This window comes from Ranitomeya imitator, chromosome 1 (genome assembly GCF_032444005.1).
Source record: "Ranitomeya imitator isolate aRanImi1 chromosome 1, aRanImi1.pri, whole genome shotgun sequence".
Classification (NCBI taxonomy): Eukaryota; Metazoa; Chordata; class Amphibia; order Anura; family Dendrobatidae; genus Ranitomeya; species Ranitomeya imitator.
The window spans coordinates 647249403-647271368 of NC_091282.1; the positions used below are offsets into that span (position 1 = coordinate 647249403).

Consider the following 21966-nt stretch of genomic DNA (forward strand, 5'->3'; position numbering starts at 1 on the left):
AGGAAGCGACTAGAGGCTGTTATTTTTGCAAAAGGAGGTTCTACTAAATATTAATGTCACTTTTCTGGTGGGGTGCCCATACTTATGCACCTGTCAAATTTTGTTTGAATGCAGATTGCACATTTTCTGTTAGTACAATAAACCTCATTTCAAGGCAGAAACATTACTGTGTCTAACAGTTATTAGATATATGAAACTAAAATAGCTGTTTCAAAAAAACAATGTTTATAAAACATTAAGCTTAAGATTAATAGGGGTGCCCAAACTCTTTCATATAACTATGTGTATATAATATATATATATATATATATATATATATATATATATATATATATATATATATATATATATATATATAAAAATATATATATATATATATATATATATATATATATATATATATATGTATATGTATATGTTTGTGTATATATATTTGTATATGTATAAGACGACCCGAGTATAACCTGAGACCCCTAATTTTGACACAAAAAACTGGGAAAACGTAATGACTCAAGTATAAGCCTAGGGTGGGAAATGCAGCAGTTACTGGTAAAATTCAAAAATAAAAATAGATCCCAATAAAAGTAAAATTAGTTGAGACATCAGTAGGTTAAGTGTTTTTGAATATCCATATTGAATCAGGTGCCCCATAAGATGCTCCATACAAAATATACCCCATATAATGCCCCATACAGTTAATGATGGGCCCCATATAATGCTCCATACAAAATACTGTAAAGTGCTGCGAAATGTTAGCGCTATATAAAAATAAAATTATTATTATACACCCCATATAATGCTACATAAAGTTTATGATGGACCCCATAAGATGCTCCATAGAAACATTTGCCCCATATAATGCTGCACAAAGGTTGATTATGGCCCCATAAGATGCTCCATAGAAACATTTGCCCCATATGCTGCTACTACGATATTCACCTGCCCCCGTTCCACCGCCACGCGCCGCTGTGTCTTCCGGGTCTCTGCAGTGACTGTTCAGGCAGAGAGCGTGCACTAAACACGTCATAGTGCCCTTTGACCTGAACATCACAGCCAGAGGACGCGGAAGACTGAGCCCGGCGGTGGAACGGGGACAGGTGAATATCGCATGGCTCACCCTCCCCCATCATACTCACCCTCCTGGCGCTGTCTGCACGTTCCTGCTTCTCTGATGTGATGGTCTCCGGTGCCGGCAGCTTGTTCCTGTGTTCAGTGGTCACTGGTACCGCTCATTAAAGTAATGAATATGCGCTCTACCCCTATGTGAGTGGAGTCGCGTCCATATTCATTACTTTAATGAGCGGTACCACGTGACACAGGAAAAGCTGCTGGTGCCGGGAGACCATCGGAGAAGCAGGGACCGCGCCAGAAGCAGGTGAGTATGATGTGAGAGGGAGACAGGACGGGGGGTGGGGTGGGGGGGTGTTTGACCCGAGTATAAGCAGAGAGGGGCACTTTCAGTCTAAAAAAAAAAAAGGGCTGAAAATCTTGGCTTATACTCGAGTATATACGGTATATATATATTATAGAGAGATGTGATATAGATATGTAAAGACACAAAAGCTCCTCATAATGCATGGATGTCTCCACCCCAAGTCTAGCATCCACAGATTGTATACCAACAGAAAGGAGAGTGGCCTAGGCTTAATAAGCTTCCAAGCCACCATCACTGATGACACATGGAGAATCCAGGAATACATCAGAAAAATGGCACCAAAAGATGAGATGCTGAGAGAAAACCTAAGGCAGCAACAACAACAGATCTGGAAGGAAGAACAGGAATATGAAGCGCCATGGCAAGACCAGCCTCTGCATGGGATGTACCATCAACAGATAATGGAGGTGGCTGACGTGGAGAAATCCTACCAATGGCTTGTGAAAGCTGAACTTCGAGACAGCACAGAGGCACTAATTATAGGGGCATAAGAACAAGCACTAGGTACTAGATCCATAGAAGCAGGAATCTACCACACAAGACAAGACCCAAGGTGCAGACTATGCAAAGAAATCATCCAACTCATAGTGGCAGGGTGCAAAATGCAAGCAGGAACAGCGTATACCGAATGCCACAACCAAGTAGTGGGAATTGTATACAGGAACATCTGCACAGCATATGGGCTAAGTCCCCCTAAGTCCAGGTGGGAGACCCCAGAAAAAGTGGTGGAGAATGAAAGGGCAAAAATCCCGTGGGACTTCAAGATCCAGATGGATAATTAAGCAGGTGTTTTTCTAACCAACCAGACATTGTGATAGTAGATGAGGATCAGAAGACCGCAACGATAATACGGTAGATGTGGCAGTGCCAAGTGACAGCAACATCAGAAAGAAGGAATATGAGAAGCTGGAGAAATACCAGGGCCTCAAAGGAAAACATGAAAAGATTTGGAAGGTGAAGGCAACAGTGATTCCAGTGGTGATAGGTGCACTTGGAGCAGTGACCCCTAAGTTGGAAGAATGGCTACAACAGACCCCAGGAGCAACATCTGAACTCTGTCCAGAAAAGCACAATGCTGGGAACAACTAAGATCCTGCGCAGAACCCTCAATCTCCCAGGCCTCTAGTTGAGGGCCCGGGAATGAGAAAGGACCACAAAGAATGTGGCCCCTGTGGTTTCCTGCCTTGCCTACTCGGTGGTGCGGATGCCAGCCCAAGCTGTGGTGTTCATGGCAACGCATGACAGCTTCCGGTGTACGCACGCCTCACACTTCTGGGTCCTAGCCTTTTTAAACTCACTCTGTTATTTGATCTGCATGCCCCCTGACAAAGGTTCTTTTCCAAAATGCGCGTTGTGGTGGAGGCGCGTTCCCATGGACATCTAGACTGCGTCTGTTTACTGGTAATGACCATTGGCCTTATGCTTATACTCTCTTATATATATGTGTGTGTATATATATATATATATATATATATATATATATATATACACATATATATATATGTATGTATATATATGTATGTATATATATGTATGTATATATATGTATGTATATATATGTATGTATATGTATGTATGTATGTATATGTATGTATGTGTATGTATATGTATGTATGTATATATATGTATGTATATATATGTATGTATATATATGTATGTATATATGTATGTATATATATGTATGTATATATATATGTATGTATATATATGTATGTATGTATATGTATGTATGTATGTATGTATGTATGTATGTATGTATATGTATGTATGTATATATATGTATGTATATATATGTATGTATATATATCTCAGGGGATATTGAATCCTGATGGACTGTGGTGGGCCTTACCACTTATGAATCAGCAGTAGATCCTTCATGTGTACTCCTGCCTCTTTTTCTATCTACTAACATGTTTGTATTTTGACACTCTATAGAGGCTAGGGATCATATTATGTCTATTGCTAGATGTTCAGGGTTACATGCTCCCTTTGTACAGCATACATGTAGTTCATGGTTCTGCATATTTCACTTCCCTTTACCAGTGTCTGTGAATTTTAATAATAAAGTTTGTTAATTTTTTGAGTAACTTGGACCAAAATATCTTTTTTTTTTTATTTTTGTGTGTGTGTGCAATATTCATACTAACCTGAGGGCATCTCCTCCTGCTGGAATGGTGCCACAAACGTCTGCCTTCATCTCAGGTTCATCAGGTTACTGTGCATATTGTCAGCCTATGAATTTTACATGGAAGTAAAAACAGGATAAAGAAAAAAAAGGTCTAAGATTGAAAAGTTGTTCAAAAAGAGAGTGGGGCAGGCCAAAAATTAGGACCACAATCGAGATACAGAGATACTTTGGACAGTTGGTGAATTAGGAAACGCTTGTGTCATGGTTACGGTGTTCATTTTGCCATGTTAGCTCTACAATAAAAATGGTTACTATGGCAAAGTCAGTCCAAAAATTTGGGTAATCCAAGAAAAAACAAATCTCACTGCTGACCCTATGAAGAAAACAGATGAGGACTTTTTTTATGGAATTTTCTTTTTTTTTTTATTGAACAAACAAGATACAATAAAGTATTGGCATCAAAGCTTATCAGTAAGATTAGGCTCCGTTCACAATGGGACGGGATGATACAATGGATGGCACCCCTGACCAGCGAACCCCATTGAAGTTTCTATTCAGCAACGTGTGAACAGAGCCAAATACTGCACAAGTTTCTAAAGTGCAAATAACAATAAAAAAGAAACCAATACAGCAAAAAGAAGTTATACCAACCAACAAATAAATACAAAACGAGATTAATATACATTACTGTTCCAAAGTTTAGTCACTTAGAAATGTCCTTATTTTGAAAAAAAGCAGTTTTTTCCAATGAAGCTAACATTAACCCCCTTAGTGACGGAGCCAAATTTTTGAAATCTGACCAGTGTCACTTTATGTGGTAATAACTCTGCAATGCTTCAACAAATCCTAGTGATTTTGAGATTTTTTTTTCGTGACACGTTATACTTTATGATAATGGTAAATTTAGGTCAACATGTTTTGTGTTTATTTATAAAAAATATCAAAAATTTGAGAAAAATGTTAGTTAGCAATTTTCAAAATTTGAATGATTATCCCTTTAATCCAGATGGTCATACCACAGCAAACCATTAATAAATAAAATTTCCCACATGTCTGCTTTACATCAGCACCATTTGTAAAATGTTATTTTGTTAGCATTTTAGGAGGTTTAAAAACGTAGCAGTAATTTTTCATTTTTTCAAGGAAATTTACAAAATTTATTTTTTAGGGACTTATCCATGTTTGAAGTGACTTTAGGGGTCCCATATATTGGGAAACCCCCAAACGTGATACCATTTTAAAAACAGCACCCCCTGACATATTGAAAACTGCTGTCAGCTAGTTTATTAACCCTTCAGGTGCTTTACAGGAATTAATGCAAAGTGGTATGACAGAAATGAAAATGTGTATTTTTACCACCTAAATGCCTCTAAATTCTGAACAGATTACTAGAGCTGTCAGAATGTAAGGCCGCTATTTGGACGTGAATTGCCATGGCAAACATCAGGACCACAAAATCATGATCTGAGGGCATCAGTTTGGATAAAGAGGCAGCCCCCACACTCTGTTAACCATTTATAACGATTTATTGACAGCAGCATCTAAGGGGTTAAACAGATTTGGAAGGTGCAAATACTGATCGTGGCTGATACAGCAAGTTGTCAGCTATAGTGCACAACAGACAGCTGCAGGATTGTCACCTGTATGGAGATGCTATTCTCTTATATCTCAGGTCAGTTAAAAGACATATTGGCTGTCATTAAGGGGTTAAATGATTAAGAAATACACTCTATAAATTGTTAATGTGGTAAATGACTATTCTAGCTGCAAACGTCTGGTTTTGTAATGCAATATTTTCATAGGTGTATAGAGGCCCATTTCCTACAACCATCACTCCAGTGTTGGATGGTTAGAATACCCTTGAAAACCCTTGTGCAAGTATGTTAGCACAGCTGAAAACAGTTTGGCTGATTAGAGAACCTATAAACCTGACCTTCCTTTGAGCTAGTTGAGAATCTGGAGCATTACATTTGTTGGTTCCATTAAACTCTCAAAATGGCCAGAAAGAACTTTCATGTGAAACTCGACAGACTATTCTTGTTCTTAGAAATTAAGGCTATTCCATATTGCGAGAAATTGCCAAGAAACTGAAGATTTCCTACAACAGTGTGTACTACTCCTTTCAGAGGAGAGCACAAACAGGCTCTAACCAGAGTAGAAAGAAAAGTGGGAGGCCCCGCTGCACAACTGAGCAACAAGACATTAGAGTCTGTAGTTTGAGAAATCGATGCCTCACAGGTCCTCAACTGGCAGCTTCATTAAATAGTACACGCAAAACGCCAGTGTCAACGTCTACAGTAAAGAGGCGACTCCGGGATGCTGGCCTTCAAGGCAGAGTGGCAATGAAAAAGCCATATCTGAGACTGGCTAATAAAAGGAAAAGATTAATATGGGCAAAAGAACACAGACATTGGACAGAGGAAGATTGGAAAAAAGTGTTATGGAATGACAAATCCAAGTTTGAGGTGTTTGGATCACACAGAAGGACATTTGTAAGATGCAGAGCAACTGAAAAGATGCAGGAAGAGTGCCTGACACCATCAGTCAAGCAAGGTGGAGGTAGTGTGATGGTCTGGGGTTGCTTTTGTGCTGGTAAAGTGGGAGATTTGTACAAGGTAAAAGGGATATTGAATAAGGAAGGCTATCGCCCCATTTTGCAACACCATGCCATACCCTGTGGACAGTGCTTGATTGGAGCCAATTTCATCCTACAACAGGACAATGACTCAAAGCACACCTCCAAATTATGCAAGAACTATTTAGGGAAGAAGCAGGCAGCTGGCATTCTATCTGTAACGGAGTGGCCATCGCAGTCACCAGATCTCAACCCCATTGAGCTGTTGTGGGAGCAGCTTGACCGTATGGTACTCAAAAAGTGCCCATCAAGCCAAACCAACTTGTGGGAAGGGCTTCTGGAAGCATGGGGGGAAATTTCTCCAGATTTCGTGTCCTATGTAGGAGACAAGCCTTCGGCACCAAAGCTTGAATTTGGACTACTCCAGTTGCACCCCTGTAACTAGACCGCCACTATGCCTACATAAACTTACAGCAGCTAATAAAACATTCATAATTACATATGAATCATGTCAAACTACTCCTATCAAAACATTTTAATGTAATATAGTATTTATATATACTGTAAATATATTTCTCTTTCATGGACATTATGTACAATTTCAATACATCCCTGGCTGGCCCCTGAAGAGCAGCTCTTTTCCCTCCTTTGGATTAACCAAGCTCTGAGTTGAACAGCACCAATGAGGTTAAGTAGCAGATGACCCTATAAAGATTTCACATTAGAAGGGGTCACTTATGAGGCTATATTATTAGCTTTAAACTTTAGAACCAGAAAAGTCAACAGATAAATTACTTCTAAACCAAGATGTGAATGGGTTTGAGTTGAAGCTCATCTACGATGGCACATACAAGATGATATCTTACATGTTATGAAAAGATGTGACTTAGCAGCGGCCGGTTTCTGCAAATCTACTCTCTGGTTCTTTACACCTCCAGAATCTTATACTACTGGCTGTAATTTCTAATTAAACATGAAGTTAATGAAACTATAACCACATAGAGAGACAAGAGAGTGGATAGTCATACAACACTATTAAACCGGAAAATGGCACAGTGGGTTGTTGGATTGCGTCAAAGCTTTAGTCACTCTTCATACCTAAAACTTGCAGTACATTGATCAAATGGCTTCCGCTAAGACAGCTCCAATTATAACGGAAGATCTGTAAAAATACTAAAGAATCCCTGAGATTAAAAATACTTTGGCAATTGACCCAACATAGGGGTTAAACTCAAAGTTGGGAGTTCTAGCAATGTTACAGCTTCAGTAGGTCTCATCACAAGACACTTGACTTCTTAGAAATTCTTTGAACTTTGGTGATCTTGATTATAATGTACCATTATCTTGGTCTTTACAGAAACATTCTTCATGGTCTAATGGAAGTTCTTGATATTCTTGATCACAAAAGTCACCTAAAGAAGTCATCCAGGTATAAAAGAAATCTTCTGCAGCATTTCCGTGTGCAATGAAAGAAAGTAGAGGAGGAAAGGTAGAAGATCTCATCTGTTCTCAGTCATTAATTAAACTATACAGGACTTTGATGGGATGACTTCCTCTAAAAATGGGAAATTAATGAAGATTAAAATATGCTTGGGTAATATGTCTCAGGCCAATGACCAAAGTTGGTTCTCAGATGCTTCAGTTTCAGCAGAACATGCATACACAAATGTTAATGCACTTGACTTTTACATAATGCTTTGAATTAGTGGTCCTTACTATAATTCCAGTCAAGTCCTTCCATGGACTTTAAATACATATTCTCCATGGTACAATGAAAATATTTAATGCTCTTGAACACAAAATTAAACGCCAACCAAAGTCCTAAGGAAATGATCGAGGAATTGAACAAGTTTTCTGTTGTGCAACAAAAAAAAGGAAGATGAGAACAGACCTGTGCCAAAACATGAGCTGTAATATAAAAGAGAAATAAGAATGTATGTCAGAAACATGAAAAATATGTCCCCAAAAATAATATATGTTTAAACATATGTGTTACATAAAATATAGGTACAATTGACAATTCTATTGTTTGAGTTCAGAACTGACATGTCATCGCGGCCTAATCAGAAATCAGGTATGCTGGTAGATAGGTTTGCAAAGCTCTGGTCCAGTGATTAAGGACTACTAATGTACCCACTGGATCCGTTTCCTGTGAACCAGGTTTTGCTCAACTCTACCATGGATACAAACCAACCTTCTAATGAGAGAAAGCCCATCTATACACAGCTTTTTTGGGGTTCAGGCCCCTCGTCACTACAAAGCATGGTATTGGTTAGCTGGGCGAGAGGCCTTTCATGTGGGTCTCTCCAGTAGATACAAGTCCAAGTTGGTCAAGACTAGTGATGGGTGTACCTGTGGATGTCCAGGTCAGTCAGGTTCAACTTGACTGATTAATTCAGATGAATGAGGGGCCCGAACCTTTGGTGTTTCCCATGCTGTAATCTAACTGACAGATCGGGAAACACTGCCACTATCTACGGTAAATTAGTTACCGCCGGTGAAAGCGCTGCTGTTACTATACTGTCACACAGATGACAGCGTGTGAGGCAGCATCTGTGACCGGCGGTAAAAAGGTTACCGCTAGTCACAGGTGTTGGCTGATGAGATTACTGCTCTAATCATTGTATGCCTGATCTTGCTGATGGCAGCAAGACCAGGTGTACACTGATGAGAGTATTCATCAGCCAGTGCAATAAATGGATGAAAAAAAAATGGTGTGGGGTCCCCTTTATTCTTGATAATCAGCGCAGGTAAAGCCGACAGCTGTGGGCTGCAGCCCTCCGTTTTATCTTGGCTATCAAAAGCAGAGGAGTTCACACGCCATTAAAAAAAAAAAAAATAAATTTAAAAAATAGGGTTGCCATATTTTTGCTCACTAGCCAAGACATCCGGGGGCTGGTATTCTTAGACTGGGAAGCGGCCCCTCCAGGCTAAAAACAGCAGCCACCCCGGAAAAGGTGAATCTATTAGATGCACCTATTCTGGCACTTTGCCTGGCACATCCCACTTGCCCTGATGCTGTGTCAAGTAGGATAATATTTGTGGGGTTGATGTGATGTCAGCTTTGTAATGTAAGGCCCAGGGGTTAGTAATGGAGAGGCGTCTATCAGATGCCCCTATTCCTAATCCTGTAAGCTTAAGTTAAAAAAAAAACCACAGAAAAAAAGTTTATTTTAAATAAAAACTTCCCAACCATCTTTTACCCATTTATTATTTTTCAAACAAAAATACACAGTGTTCCTCACCTGTCCTCTGATAATCCATATGTCTCACGACGGGCTCCAACTCCACTACATCTGGATGAATTGCTGAGTGGTGGCATGATGCGACCACTCAGTCCTGCATCCAGGAGACATGGAGCTGAGCTTGAGAACACAGCTTCAGTGCCGAGTGGTTACGTCAATAAGGTGACTGGAGTACATCGGCTATGAACTCTGCTCACCTTATTGACGTCATTGCAGGGCTGAGCTGTCGCATCATGCTACTGCTCAGCAATGCACCCAGATGTAGCAGAGTTCATGGGACATATGGATCATCAGCAGACAGGTGAGGAAGACTGTTTTCAATTTTTATTTTGGAATATAGTAAATGGGTAAAAGAGGGCTGCTGAGTTTTTATTTCAAATAAAGAACTTAATTATGTGTTTTTTAATTTAAACTTACGTTATTAGTAATGGAGGCGTGTGATACACACATCTCCATTACTAACCACTGGGCTTAATTTCAGCTGACATAAACCTAACAAATATTACCCCATTTGCTACCGCACAAGTGGGAAGAGCCAGAAAACGTCAGAATTGGCTCATTTATTACAGTCATGGCCAAAAGTATTGACACCCCTGCAATTCTGTCAGATAATACTCAGTTTCTTCCTGAAAATGATTGCAAATACAAATTATTTGGTATTATCTTCATTTACTTTGTCTTAAATGAACAAACACAAAAAAGAATGAAGCAAAAAATTGATCATTTCACACAAAACTCCAAAAATGGGCCAGACAAAAGTATTGGCACCCTTAGCCTAATACTTGGTTGCGCAACCTTTAGCCAAAATAACTGCGACCAACCGCTTCCGGTAACCAGCAATGAGTTTCTTACAATGGTCTGCTGGAATTTTACACCATTCTTCTTTGGCAAACTGCTCCAGGTCCCTGATATTTGAAGGGTGCCTTCTCCAAACTGCCATTTTTAGATCTCTCCACAGGTGTTCTATGGGATTCAGGTCTGGACTCATTGCTGGCCACCTTAGAAGTCTACAGTGCTTTCTCTCAAACCATTTTCTAGTGCTTTTTGAAGTGTGTTTTGGGTCATTGTCCTGCTGGAAGAGCCAGCTTTCCCACACTGGGCCCTACATTGTGCTGCAAAATTTGTTGGTAGTCTTCAGACTTCATTATGCCATGCACACGGTCAAGCAGTCCAGTGCCAGAGGCAGCAAAGCAATCCCAAAACATCAGGGAACCTCCGCCATGTTTGACTGTAGGGACGTGTTCTTTGAATGCCTCTTTTTTTTTCCTCCTGTAAACTCTATGTTGACGCCTTTGCCCGAAAAGCTCTACTTTTGTCTCATCTGACCAGAGAACATTCTTCCAAAATGTTTTAGGATTTTTCAGGTAAGTTTTAGCAAAATCCAGCCTGGCTTTTTTATGTCTCGGGGTAAGAAGTGGGGTCTTCCTGGGTCTCCTACCATACAGTCCCTTTTCATTCAGACGCCGACGGATAGTACGGGTTGACACTGTTGTACCCTCGGACTGCAGGGCAGCTTGAACTTGTTTGGATGTTAGTCGAGGTTCCTTATCCAACATCCGCACAATCTTGCGTTGAAATATCTTGTCAATTTTTCTTTTCCTTCCACATCTAGGGAAGTTAGCCACAATGCCACGGGCTTTAAACTTCTTGATGACACTGCGCACGGTAGACACAGGAACATTCAGGTCTTTGGAGATGGACTTGTAGCCTTGAGATTGCTCACGCTTCCTCACAATTTGGTTTCTCAAGTCCTCAGACAGTTCTTTGGTATTCTTTCTTTTCTCCATGCTCAATGTGGTACACACAAGGACACAGGACAGAGGTTGAGTCAACTTTAATCCATGTCAACTGGCTGCAACTGTGATTTAGTTATTGCCAACACCTATTAGGTGCCACAGGTAAGTTACAGGTGCTGTTAATTACACAAATTAGGGAAGCATCACATGATTTTTCAAACAGTGCCAATACTTTTGTCCACCCCCTTTTTTATTCTTGGTGTGGAATTATATCCAATTTGGCTTTAGGACAATTATTTTTGTGTTTTTTTCATTTAAGACAAATTAAATGAAGATAATAATACCAAATAATTTGCGTTTGCAATCATTTTCAGGAAGAAAATGAGTATTATCTGACAGAATTGCAGGGGTGTCAATACTTTTGGCCATGACTGTAGATGCGCCTTTTCTAGGACAGCTGCGGGATGCTGTTTTTAGGCTGGGGAGGGCCAATATTCATGGCTTCTTTCCCAGTCTGAGAATACCAGCTGTCTGCTTTAGCTTGGCTGGTTATAAAAAATGGGGGGCTGTTTTGTTTTTGATGACCAGCAAAGATAAAGCTCACAGCTGGGGGATGCAGCCCTCAAATGTCTGCATTAGCTTTGCTGATCATCATAAATGTGGGGGGACCCACATCGTTTTTAAAAAAATACTTATTTAAATACACTGGAGCTGCAGTGCTCAGAGACCTAGTTGCTGGGAGCTGAGGTGACATCAGTAAGGTTATCTCAGTTCACAGCACCTGATTCTCATGAGGGCTGATGTGAACTGAAATAACTGTACTGTAAGGTTTTATAGCAGATGGTTTTCATGCTGCTCAGTGCCAGTGCTGCACTGTTGAACGACCACGAGTGCAGCACTGGAGTCACAGTGAAACCTGTGGCTGTGAACTCCGGTAGCCTAAAAGGTTGTCAGAGTTCACAACCACCGTGTCTCACGGCAGCTGCAAGAACCAGAAACCTCATGGTAAACTTACAAGGTTACTTGTGTTTCCAGCTGCTGAGACACCTGGAAGCTGTGAGCTAAGGTTAGCTTTGATATGTATTTTACTGTACTGGTTAATAAAAAAAAAAATACATGAAAAAACTTTCATAACCAGCTGAGGGAAAGTCAACAGCTGTGGGCTGATGTTAATATTCTGGGAAGGGGCAAATAGCCATAAAGGTTCCCAGGCTATTAATATCAGCTCACAGCTGTTTATTTAGCCTTTACTGGTTATTATAAGGGAGACCCCCCAAAAAAAGTTGGGATCCCCCTATATTTGCTAACCAGCAAAGGCTAAACATACAGCTGCAGACTGATTAATAGTCTAAGAAGGGGTAATGGATATTGTCCCCCTCCCAGATGAAGAACATCAGCCCTCAGCCACCCCAGAAATGGTGCATCCATAAGGTGCTTAGCCTCGCTCCTCCCACTTTGCCTGGTACGGTGGCAAGTGGGATAATAGTATTGGGGTTGATGTCGGCTTTGTAATGTCAGGTGTCATCAAGCCCAGGGGTTAGTAATTGAGAGATGTCTATAAGGCACCCCATTACTAACCTCATAGTCAAATATAAAAGACACAGACAAAATGAAGTTTTTTAATTGAAAAAAAAATCTCTGACCCTCTTATACGCATTTATTCAATAACAATAAAAATGCAAAAATATACTCACCTTTCCGCCGATAATCCATTAATGACAATGTCCCACGACGATCCGGATGATTTGGAGACCAGTCACATTGACCCTTCACCATGCCAACCAGAATACACTGAGCAGAGCGCGAGAATGTGGCTGCATATGACCGATCACGTAATTAAGGTTACCACCGATCACAAGCAATGCAATGTGTTTCGGCTGGCATGGAGAGCGGTTGCATCACTGATGTGTGACTGCTCTCCAAACAATTTGGATCGGTGTGGGACATACTCCATTAATCCCTATAGGCAGAAAGGCGAGTATAACTTTGGTTTTTTATTTGTATTTTAGTTGAATGAATGGTAAAAGAGGGTCAGGGAGTTTTTATTTCAAATAAAAGAACTGTATTTATTGCAATTAAAGGACCTCACTCTGTTTTATGTCTTTTTTACATTTGTCTATGGGGTTAGTAACGGGGGTGTCTGATACACGCCTCTCTATTACTAAACCCCTGGGCTTGATGTCAGTGAACATAAATCAGTCGACATCAACGTCACAACTATTAACCCACTTGCCATCGCACCAGAGCAAGTGGGAATAGTCAGGCAAAACATCAGAATTGGCACACCTAATGGATTTGCCTTCTCTGGGGCAGCCACGGGCTGCTATTTTTAGACTGGGGAGGGTCAATATCCATGGCCCTTTCACAGTCTGAGAATACCAGCTCCCAGCTGTCAACTTTAGAATGGTTGGTTGTCAAAAATGGAGGGAACCCCATGCTGCTTTTTTTTTAAATATATATTTTTTAAAAACTGCATGGGGACCCCTCTATTTTTGATAACCAGCCAAGATAAAGCTGACAGCTGGGGGCTGTTTTTTGCCTGCGTTGGTTATGAAAAATAGACAAGATCTCACTTTATTTTCTATCAGTGTGCGCCAGCGAATCATGATTTTTTTTCTAGTCTCTGCATGCAAATTTTATTTATGTTGGTATTTATTTGTGTATTTTAAATCTTTGACTACGTTGTTTATTAGCATTACATCTTGATCTTGCCTGCCATCTGATGGTGCCACTTACTTTCTTTGGCTCATCACCTTGCACTCTATTGGCACTTTTTTAACACTGTCTTTTTAATGATTTCTAATAAAATATTGTAATTTTATTGTTCTTCTTATGCCTCTTATATGCTCTGACTGTCATGATTGTAACTAATTGTTCTTAGAATAGAAAGAGCCACAATAAAACTACGATAATTTAACTGATATTTTACACATTGCTTTCAGCAACTTACCTTCTCGCCTGCCTCATTAGTCTTCACTCTACGTAAAAAAGACAAGAAAAGTAATCTTAGAGTGATGAAGAAATTGTGTAAATCACATGTAGGATGAAAAAAAGGGAAAATTATACATTTCTAAACTTACTCTTTTGGAGAGAGATTGAGATGAATGGAGACTCTTGAGAATCTAAAATGAGAACAGTAGAACATTAGTTTTATTGAATGAGCAGGAATTGAACATTTTTAGACTTATGCCCATCCACAACCCAATGACCCAATCATTGGTGAGAATAAGAGACACATCAAGACCCTCTGAGGATCAGAGAAGCTTGTTATCACTTGAGATACAGAATATATGGACATAAATTGGAGTAAGATTCACCATGCAGGACTCCTCAATATAGGGCAGGTTTCTCAGCTTGCTTCAACTTTCCTGTCGATGTTCATATGCACCATTTCACAATGATTTCAGTGCAGACTCAATACGAATCACCTTCCATGTGCTGGTCAACTGGCAGATTGTCTAACGTTGATTAGCCCCAATAAATAGGAAAACTTTTCTCTTGGATCTACACTAGTGCAACTTACAAGTTTGGGGCATAGCCAAGAGAGAAATCAAAGTTCGTTCTGGATATCGGCCATGGAACATTCACATTGTGTATAAACTAGCCTGCTCCAAGGAGCATCTCTCTTTTTCCTCACAGGTCACTGATATCTAATATCTATTGATGCCTTTTTCTAAACAATGTGTCATTTTAGCTTTGTGGTCTAGGCATCTTCTCATGGTTTTTCATGAATCTCGAGAAGACCACAAATATAAAAAAGGGTTTTATTTTATTGCTCATACCTGTACCTCCCAAAATTTCCACTGATCAAAAGGGGACATTTTATGACGGAGGATCCTCCAACCAATCAATGTGGCCACAAAATAAGATTGTACCGGCTGATCCTAGAATGGAGAAGGATCTTTCTTTTTCTTTACAGGCCATCGTCATTAGTGTCCTTTCGCTAAACCATGGTTTGTTTTTGGATCAAATCTTTTTAACACTAATGCTACAATAATGGTGCTCCCTTCCATTACCACTGACAAAACCATGTACTGCATACCTCCCCGTCTTTCCACTGGCCAAAGAGTGGCCTTTCATGATGGAGGAGTCTCCAACTATGTTCTAGATCACTCAACCAGATTATTACAGAAGAATGTCAGCCAGTTACCTAGTTCTTCAAACATTGAATTCCTAGTTTTGGCCTTCATGATTTTCTCTACCTCACTGGTACCATTGACTTACCTGAATCTTGAACAGGAGATGTTAAATTCTCATTCCTATCGTCACCTGTGAATAGTAAAATACATTTACACATGGTATAGTAAAGACAATTATTCAAAGAATTCTAAATACAACACTGGAGTATAAAATAAGTTAGAACTCCGATATAAAGGTAAACCTATGAAAAAAATTTTGTTCAAAGGTATACACACTTACCCCCTGGAATATCCCTCTTTGCTCTCACGATTGAAGCACTAGCAATACGTATGAGATCCACTCCATCCATTAAAGGTATTGAGATAGCAGACCTCGTGGAGGTTATTGGCTTATACGCCGATGATATGGTAATATTCATGGATGACGTAGAGGAGATACTGCCACATGTGATTACTACCATAAATAGATTTAGTGAATGCTCGTGGTTGTATATAAATTGGGACAATTCCGCCTTGATGCCTCTCTCCCATGTTTCAGCAGATCATCTTAAAGATCTATCCTTATTGCCAGTGGTGTCCCACTTTAAATATTTAGGGATAATTATACCCAAATACAGTAGATTTGACCTACAATTTAATGTTCTCCCGTTATTGGATCTAGTTAAGCATAAATTTGCGGTGTGGAGTAAATTACCCATCTGTTTCTGGTCGCATAAATTTGATCAAGATGATATTACTTCCGAAGCTCAATTATTCCCTTCAGCACAGTGCAGTTCCTGTTCCCAGATCCTTTTTCTCAAATCTAAATTCTTTAATCCCATCCTTTATATGGGGGAAAGCCAGGCCTAAACTTAAATTATCTACCCTACATAGATCCAAGCAAATGGGAGGTGTGGCGTTACCTGACTTTTTCCTGTATTACTTGGCCGGACAACTTAGGGCTCTGGGTAAGTGGATGCCTGAGGGTCATTTACCAAATTCGGAGAGTCATCTGGCCCACGCTACGAAGCTTGATTGCCCGTTAGGCTTTTTGGAAATTGATAGACAGACCCAATACCTCTAAATTATTACCGCTTCTCCGCTTAGCGAAACAGGTGAAAAGGGCCATTCATTTTGAAGGTATTATAGCCGAAATGCCATTATGGAATGATATGTACTTCCTGGAGCTACTGAACCATATTCATATATTCAATTCTGGACCTCATGCGGTGTTTCCATTAATAATTTATATGAGCAGGGCGTCTTAATGTCTTTCGAACAGTTACAGACTAAGTATGATGTCCCGAGGCCCCAATTCTTTCGTTACTTGCAGCTCAGATCAGCAATACAATCGTACATGCGCAGAGTAAATACCGTGCTAACAATATCATCCTTCACATTAATAAGGATCCTTAAATCACAGGGGCCCCGGGGTCTTATATCCACATTGTACATGCATATGTTGTCCGTGGGTGCGGATTCGGCGGCACTGCCGGTTAAAGAAAAATGGAAACTCCTAGTTCCCGATCTTCAAGATGAAGACTGGGAGACAATTCTTGAATCCCCATCTAGGGTGTCCCCCCTCGGCCAACAATAAAATGATCCAGCTATATATAATACATCAATCATATTTAACCCTGTCATGACTATTTAAAATGGGTTGGACTAATTCTTCAGAATGTCTGAGATGCCATACAGAGGAAGCAGACTTTTTACATATGGTCTGGGGATGTCCAGTTATTCAAGTCCTTTTGGAGTGAGGTGATATATCGTTACTAACCTCCCTTGTACATATGTCCGTTCCTTTGAACCCATTAATATGTTTATTTGGGGTACTGGAAGAAAAGACGTGGGGACACCATGCTCAAATTTTTTTGAGAGAAATGCTTTTTCTGGCAAGGAAAATAATAGCTTTGCGCTGGATGGGAAACAATCACCCATCCCTTAAGGCCTGGATTGATCTGGTAAATTCAGTTATACCTTATGAACATACTTTATACCAGAATAGGGGCTGTATGGGAAAATTTGACAAGATCTGGGATATATGGAACTCATCATACCTCATCAAGTGACAGATAGCCTAGCCTCATTACAATAAATGGTAGAATTCAACATTGGTTCGCGTCTCGTTTCAACATTTAAACACAATCAAAATGGATTTGGTTTTGGCAGCAAGACAGTTTTAGAGTTTTATTACAGGTCCTTGGGATATACTGTATTATTTTAAGTTTTCTGAGTCTAGGTCTATGTACAAAGATATGTAGTAATATGACTTGGGCTATACATTTGTACTGGCTTGGTTGCAAGCAACATGTATGTCTTACTGTTCTCTGTTTTTTGATGTTTAGTAAACTAATTAACAAAAAAAAAAAAGGTACACACACACTTTTATTTGGAAAGATATCCATACTAATCTGGGGTAGCTAGACTTTAATTATTAGATTTTTTTTTTTACATATTTACCCCAGAAGTGCAGTTCTAAATCATGGATAATAAGGGAAAAAAAGTGTAGGCCATTTTCTTCCTTTTATTATATTCTTGTTGCTCCTCCATTTGTTTTTTTTTCTCTATAATCCACCATATGGATCTCCAAGGATATAGGGATATATTCAGTGCTAACTTTCATGCTCTTTAGCAAGGAGGCTCAGAGGATCCTCTGGGGTGTGTCTTTTGGTTGCTCTGCATAATTAGTCTGTGAGCACTAAATAAAAAAAGCCCATGTGTCACGAAGTGATTGTCTTAGCGTGACACGACCCGATGAGTGGACGGTCACAAAACGGCAAAACACACAGGGGTACACCGGGGACACAATAACTACAGTGGTCCCTGACCATAGGGAATGGGGAATTGGACACCTCCTGTACTCACCTGAGGATGTGCCCTGCTCTTACTAGCGTCCCCATACGAGTTCTTTCACCCCGTCGCCGAGCAGGATACCTAATCCCTCATTTGCCCTGCTCCTAACTCTAAGTAGGGAATTAGCAAGTGAAGACACTGGTCCCACCGCTGCACTAAAACAACACATGGTTAGGTAAGACAAACACCACAGGGAAAAGGAAACACAAAACAACACTTAGCTTTTCTTTGCTGAAATGCACCGCACAGCAGTGTAAGGCACGAAATAACAACATACGACTGAAGCACCACTGAACCAGCAACCTCCAGCCTTCAGCACGGTTGGTATCCAAAAGGACCTGTATTACCAACAGTCAGCTGATGCATCAGGTGACCTTTTGAAGGATGGTGGGAGTGGTCTCCAACCACATCAGCAGACCTAGGCAGCAATGTAATTACACCAGTGGCCACTGGGGAGGGGAACAGACAATAACCCCCGGTGGCCTGAAAGGAAAAATGTTTTAATATAAAACGCCAAACCTGCCACAGATCCAAAAATGGATCGTGACACCATGTCTCTGGAACCTTATGGCAGATTTAAAAAGAAAAAGAAAAAAAAAGAAAGAAAAGCTGAATACTTAGAGGAGCAGCGAGGATAAAAATAGACAAATTGCCTTTTTTGACCCAGTTAAAGATCCCCACTTCAAATTCACCTTTATTTCATCCAGACATCTATATGTAGTCATACCTTGTCCAGTTTTCTTTGCACTCTTCCATAACATCACTCCGAACACTGCTACCACAAATACGAAAGAGATAATCTTAGGTAAAGGATTTCGCATCTTCCCCTCTTCTACAACTATAAAAACAAAGACAATAGATTTCATACCACTAAATTATAATAAAGGAACAGCGGGATATTACCCCCCCTATTTGTGTAAAGGCCTTTTAATGCTTCCTAAGTCCATACCAAGCCTGGAATATTTCATTTGGAAATTGTAGAGAAATCCAGCCTTGAAGTTTTAATTGCAAGTATGGGGGCGGACACTCCCTGCTTCCAGGTTTTAACTGACTGGTCACTCTTTGCTCAATGACCTGTCTTCCCTGCTTCAAATTCTGTGCAGGTGCCGTCATTGCCTCTGGTCTTCTCACTAGAGGAAGCAGCGCATGTGGAGGTTGACAGGCCAGCTCACGCAATGTCATCAAGAGCTTAATGTACATGCACCCCTTCCCCTGATGAGACGACCCTAGTGACATTACAGCATCTGCAGAAAATCTGAGAAATAAGTAGAACATCCAAAACGAATGTTTTTTGGGACAGTAATCCTACATTAGTCGGACATACTGCAATCCATAATATTGTGAGACCGGCTCAAGGAGCTGTGGGATGCCCCAGTTACTTTTCCCCTAAAGATGTATTCTGTACTTTTTTTTCTGACAATATTGCAGAAGAGGTCCTTTTATGTTCAAACCTAGAAGGAAGATGTATCGCTTCTGCAAAAAGTAAGTCAGTAAAGACCCCGTCACACTTAGCGACGCTGCAGCGATACCGACAACGATCCGGATCGCTGCAGCGTCGCTGGAGAGCTGTCACACAGACAGCTCTCTCCAGCGACCAACGATCAGGGGAAAGACTTCGGCATCGTTGAAACTGTCTTCAACGATGCCGAAGTCCCCGGGTAACCAGGGTAAACATCGGGTTACTAAGCGCAGGGACGCGCACAGTAACCCGATGTTTACCCTGGTTACCATCGTTAAAGTAAAAAAACAAACGCTACATACTTACCTACCGCTGTCTGTCCTCGGCGCTCTGCTTCCTGCACTGACTGTGAGCACAGCAGCCGGAAAGCAGAGCGGTGACGTCACCGCTCTGCTTTCCGGCTGACCGACGCTCACAGCCAGTGCAGGAGGAGTGCAGAGCACAGCGCCGGGGACAGACAGCGGTAGGTAAGTATGTAGTGTTTGTTTTTTTTACTTTAACGATGGTAACCAGGGTAAACATCGGGTTACTAAGCGCGGCCCTGCGCTTAGTAACCCGATGTTTACCCTGGTTACCAGCGAAGACATCGCTGAATCGGCGTCACACTCGCCGATTCAGCGATGTCAGCGGGGCCTCAACTATCAAAAAATGGCCCAGGCCATTCCGACATGACCAGCGATCTCACAGCAGGGGCCTGATCGCTGCTACGTGTCACACATAGCGAGATCGCTACTGAGATCGCTGTTGCGTCACAAAACTTGTGACTCAGCAGCGATCTCGCTAGCGATCTCGCTATGTGTGACGGGGCCTTAAAGTAAGGCAAAGAGGTTGGTGCCGGTACAGAAGGCTCTGGGGTCTGAAATTGTCAAAACTCTTGCTGTTCCAATATTCAATTCAGGTATAAACATTACCGTGGACAATTATTTCACCAATGTTGAGCTAGGCAATTTTCTGATTCAAAAAGCTATTACACTTGGTACTATCAAGCCAAACCGATGAGAAATTCCAGAAGCACTGAAACACAATCGTCAGCGAGAGTGTCTTTCGATTCAATAACAAAGCGACTTTGGTATCTTACAAAGCGAAGGAGAAATCAGTGATTTTACTCAGTACCATGCATCACAATTGCAGTATTGACAGCAGTGACAGAAAACTAAAACCAGAAATCATCCTGCATTACAATAAAACAAAAGGAGGTGTAGACAAAATGGATGAGATGGTGGGAGAATATTCATGTAAGAGGCAAACAAAACGATGGCCTGTAGTACTTTTTTCAAATATGCTTGATGTAGCAGCCCTAAATTCATTCATCATTTATACAGAAACTGATCCAGAATTCCATGCACGGAGGATGGACAGGAGATGCCTATTTTTGAAGGACCTTTGTCATGAACTTGTAATCAGCGTCGGACTGGAGCACCTTGGGCCCACCAGAAAAAGTCATTCTTGGGGCCCACTATGTAGCTACATAGAACTAGATACAAGACCACCAATTGTGTGGCAAAAATAATCAGGGTATAATATAAGGTAGTTCACGTCTTAATTGTGTAGAAGGGGTTGGGGTAGCCCCCTCATAAAATATAATGCAGTCCCCTCTCATAGAATATAATGCAGCACCCCACAAAATATAATGCAACCCCCTCAGATATAACGCAGTCCCCGACATAGAATATAATGTAGCACCCTCATAGGGTATAATGCAGCCCACCACAGAATATAATGTAGTCCCCTGAGAGAATGCAGTCCCACCACAGAATATAATGCAGCCCCCGATAGAGTATACTGTAGCCCCCTCATAAAGTATGATGCAGCCCCCATAATATAATGTTGTCCCCTGATAGAATAATGCAGCCCCACAACAGAATATAATGCAGCCCCCCCATAGAGTATACTGTAAGCCCTCATATAGTATGATGTAGCCTCCCATAATATAATGTAGTACCCTGAGAATAATGCAGTCCCCTCAAAGTATAATGCAGCTTCTCTCCACCCCCATCATTATCCTCATCACTACCTCCATCATTGCCTTCTCCCCCTCCACCCTTATCAGTCTCCCCCACCACCTCCATCACTGCCCATTCCACCACCTGCATCATTGCCTCCTCTCCCACCATCATTGTCCATTTCAGCACCTCCATCATTGCCTCCCACCACCACCACCATTGCCCATCACCTCCATAATTGCCTCCACCACCACCATTGCCCATCACCTCCATCATTGCCTCCCGACCATCATTGCCTATCACCTCCATCATTGCCTATCACCTCCATCATTGTCTCCCCACCACCACCATCATTGCCCATCACCTCCATCATTGCCTCCCCCACCATCAATGCCCATCACCTCCATCATTGCCTATCACCTCCATTGCCTATCACCTCCATCATTGCCCATCACCTCCATCATTGTCTTC

General features: G+C 41.0%; 1 protein-coding gene across 1 annotated transcript in view; it reads right to left on the reverse strand.

Annotated features, from left to right (window-relative positions):
* Positions 1–3991: 3991 nt before the first annotated feature.
* LOC138638779 (CD48 antigen-like) overlaps positions 3992–21966 on the reverse strand; it is a 78584-nt gene continuing 60609 nt past the window's right edge. The window contains exons 4-8 of the mRNA XM_069728363.1: positions 18821–18931; positions 15344–15388; positions 14200–14241; positions 14070–14097; positions 3992–8046 (exon numbers count right to left, since the gene is read on the reverse strand). Coding sequence (XP_069584464.1) covers positions 14093–14097; positions 14200–14241; positions 15344–15388; positions 18821–18931 — 203 coding nt within the window. The 3' untranslated portion in view covers positions 3992–8046; positions 14070–14092. The remainder of the gene's footprint in view (positions 8047–14069; positions 14098–14199; positions 14242–15343; positions 15389–18820; positions 18932–21966) is intronic.